This window comes from Seriola dumerili, unplaced genomic scaffold, assembly GCF_002260705.1.
Source record: "Seriola dumerili isolate Sdu_G_001 unplaced genomic scaffold, Sdu_1.0 BDQW01000567.1, whole genome shotgun sequence".
NCBI classification, from domain to species: domain Eukaryota; kingdom Metazoa; phylum Chordata; class Actinopteri; order Carangiformes; family Carangidae; genus Seriola; species Seriola dumerili.
This window is the reverse complement of record NW_019174822.1, coordinates 245,341-249,116: the sequence shown is the minus strand read 5'-3', so window position 1 is coordinate 249,116 and position 3,776 is coordinate 245,341. Positions and strand designations below refer to the sequence as shown.

At 44.8% G+C, this 3,776-nt stretch overlaps 1 protein-coding gene across 1 annotated transcript in view; it reads left to right on the top strand.

Annotated features, from left to right (window-relative positions):
• Nucleotides 1-3,776, top strand: part of LOC111236133 (glutamate receptor ionotropic, NMDA 1-like) — a 59,338-nt gene that overhangs the window by 35,215 nt on the left and 20,347 nt on the right. The window contains exons 10-13 of the mRNA XM_022764748.1: nucleotides 1,305-1,391; nucleotides 1,877-2,012; nucleotides 2,240-2,367; nucleotides 3,218-3,382. Of these exons, the coding sequence (XP_022620469.1) occupies nucleotides 1,305-1,391; nucleotides 1,877-2,012; nucleotides 2,240-2,367; nucleotides 3,218-3,382 (516 nt within the window). The remainder of the gene's footprint in view (nucleotides 1-1,304; nucleotides 1,392-1,876; nucleotides 2,013-2,239; nucleotides 2,368-3,217; nucleotides 3,383-3,776) is intronic.

The window sequence follows — 3,776 nt, the reverse complement described above, 5'->3', positions numbered from 1 at the left end:
TGGGGTGTGTGTGTGTGTGTGTTAGTCTCTTGCCTCTTTAAATATGTATATACAGATGCAGTATTGATGCTGTCATTTAGTCATCTTGTCACAGTGAGACCTGCCTGGAACAATATTACAACCTCTGTGTGTGTGTGTGTGTGTGTGTGGTGTGTGTGTGGTGTTTTCAGGTTGTAATGAATCCTCAGAGGAAGATCATCTGCCTGGAGGAGAGACAGAGAAACCAGTTTGGATACCAGATGTCGACTAAACTGAAGGTACTACTACTGTCACTGTTACTGTCTCATCTTAGTACTAGTGAGTACTTAGTACTGTGTGACAGGGAGGATGTTTGTGTTTGATCACATTGTGTCAGAAATCTTTGAAACAATATGAGTAAAAATATCAGAATGATAATTATTACATGAACAGAAAAAAAAGCAGTAAAATCTCCATAAAAATATTACGAAAGTACACATACACAAAAAATGTGTTACACATGTGAACAGGTGTGAGTAAAAGACTGACAAGAATTAGTAAAAATATCCTAAAGATGTTGAAAATGCTGAAAAATGTTTTCAACACGTAAAAAATACAGAACCAACATATGATAATAATATGATCAATATTATAACGTGTAAGGTTTATATAGATAAAGGACTTTATTGTGAGGAGCAGGTTTTCACTGTGGAGCAGGATCTGTTGGACAGATGGTCCCACAGCAGTGACACAGTATGTGTGTGTGTGTGTGTGTGTGTGTGTGTGTTCAGATCGTGACCATCCATCAGGACGTTTGTTTACGTGAAGCCGACAAAGAGTGACGGGACGTGTAAAAGAGAGTACACTGTGAACGGAGTCCTGATCAAGAAGGTGATCTGTACCGGACCCAACGGGACATCCCCGGTACACACCCCACCTCAGCTGTCTGCACCTGTGAGGACCTGAACCACAGCCCCCCACCACCCCATATTTTTTTACACATGCACTTCTTTTAAAAAACACAAATCTCTTCCTCACATGTTCAAACTGCAGATTCATTTACAACTAGAAACTGGAATTACTGAACATCCCTTCACATTTTCAAAATCATTTGGATCATAATTTATCTGTGTGTGTGTGTGTGTGTGTGTGTGTGTGTGTGTGTGTGTGTGAGTGTGTGTGTGTGTGTGTGTGTGTGTGTTAGTCTCTTGCCTCTTTAAATATGTATATACAGATGCAGTATTGATGCTGTCATTTAGTCATCTTGTCACAGTGAGACCTGCCTGGAACAACATTACAACCTCTGTGTGTGTGTGTGTGTGTGTGTGTGTGTGTGTGTGTTTCAGGTTGTAATGAATCCTCAGAGGAAGATCATCTGGCCTGGAGGAGAGACAGAGAAACCAGTTGGATACCAGATGTCGACTAAACTGAAGGTACTACTACTGTCACTGTTACTGTCCGTACTCTTAGTACTAGTGAGTACTTAGTACTGTGACAGGGAGGATGTTTGTGTTGATCACATTGTGTCAGAAATCTTTGAACAATATGAGTAAAATATCAGAATGATAATTATTACATGAACAGAAAAAACAGCAGTAAAATCTCATAAAAATATTACGAAAGTACACATACACAAAAAAATGTGTTACACATGTGAACAGGTGTGAGTAAAAGACTGACAAGAATTAGTAAAATATCCTAAAAGATGTTGAAAATGCTGAAAAATGTTTTCAACAACGTAAAATAACAGAACCAACATATGATAATAAATATGATCATATTATAACGTGTAAGGTTTTATAGATAAAGACTTTATTGTGAGGAGCAGGTTTTCACTGTGGAGCAGGATCTGTTGGACAGATGGTCCCACAGCAGTGACACAGTATGTGTGTGTGTGTGTGTGTGTGTGTGTGTTCAGATCGTGACCATCCATCAGGAGCCGTTTGTTTACGTGAAGCCGACAAAGAGTGACGGGACGTGTAAAGAGGAGTACACTGTGAACGGAGTCCTGATCAAGAAGGTGATCTGTACCGGACCCAACGGGACCATCCCAGGTACACACCCCACCTCAGCTGTCTGCACCTGTGAGGACCTGAACCACAGCCCCCCCTCCCCCACCCCCACCCTCCTCACTTGTTCTGCCTCAGTACGATAAACCATTCAACACAATGTCAACACAGGCTTCTTTACCATCACAAACGTATCAGCTGATTCCTTGTGTGTGTGTGTGTGTGTGTGTGTGTGTGTGTGTGTGTGTGTGTGTGTGTGTGTGTGTTTACAGGTCAGCCCATTGTCCCTCAGTGTTGCTATGGTTTCTGCATAGACCTGCTCATCAAGCTGGCGATGAGCATGAACTTCACCTACGAGGTTCACCTGGTGGCTGATGGGAAATTTGGCACGCAGGAGCGAGTAAGTGTTTCTGTGTGTGTGTGTGTGTGTGTGTGTGTGTGTGTGTGTGTGTGTGTGTGTGTGTGTGTGTGTGTGTGTGTGTGTGTGTGTGTACAAAGTGTGAGTGGAGCCCTGATGAGGAGGCTGACCCTTCCTCACATTAACACATGGTCCTCCTCTTCTTCTGTTGTTTAATGGCAGTGACTGGAGGAAACTTCACTCCTGATTCATTTGAGTCATTTTCTGTTAAACTTGATCTGTACTGATGATGTCACCACTGATGATGTCATCGTCTCTCCCTCTCTCTATCTGAACTGTTTACTGATTCAACACCAGCACATCACTAAGGCTTGTTGCTATGGAGACCACCGCTCTGTCCCTGACTCTGACCTTGTTGAGGCTGAGAGACATTTAGTCATCTCTCTCTCTCTCTCTCTCTCTCTCTCTCTCTCTCTCTCTGTCTGCTGCTCTCTTCACTGCTCCCAATGACTCCTCCTCCTCCTCCTCTGACAGACTCAGGATCTGTTCCATCTGCTGTTAAATGTTAATAGATCAGATCAATAAAAGACAGCGTGTCCTGTTCCAGCAGGTTGATGAAGGAGCCGTCAGTGATGGAGGTCAGGCTGAATCACAGCAGACTCGCAGTGTCATGATGAGTCTGACCAAACTGTTTATTAAAGACGAGCATGTTGCGTAGTGAGCGTCCAGATCAGCTGATGAGTGGCTCCGTTTCACTTAAACTCAATTCAATAAAAACTTTATTTGTCCCCAGGCAATGTAAAGTTTTAGAACTTTTATTTTTTTACTTTTTAACAATGATCTTTGCTCAGGATGTTATTAATATGCCCCCCCCCCCCCCCCCCCCCCCCAGGTCAACAACAGTAACAAGAAGGAGTGGAACGGGATGATGGGGGAGCTGCTGGGGGGTCTGGCCGACATGATCGTCGCCCCCCTCACCATCAACAATGAGCGCGCTCAGTACATCGAGTTTTCCAAACCCTTCAAATACCAGGGGCTCACCATCCTCGTCAAGAAGGTGAGCTGACGCTGGTGTGGTCTCTGGTTCTGACTCTGGTTCTGGTCCATGATGCTGAGCTCCAGTGTCTGTGGGGGGGCCAGAGCAGGATTCTCTGTGTGATGGAGTATGGAGGATATGGATGTTTCAGGTCAGAGTGACCCAGTTCACAGCAGCAGAAACCGGGACGACAGGTTCCATGAATCCGCCTTGACACGTCTGATCCAGGTTCAGGTCTGGAGCCTCTGCTGATCAGGATTTCATGCTGTTACCATGACTACAGCAGTGAGCAGCTGCAGAAACAGCTGTGCCTCAGTGCTCATGGGCAGCGGCAGGAAGATTTCTATAACGTTCAATATTGATTGATCTTAAACCTTGGGGGGGGGGGGGGGGGGGGGGGGGGGGGGGGGGGGGG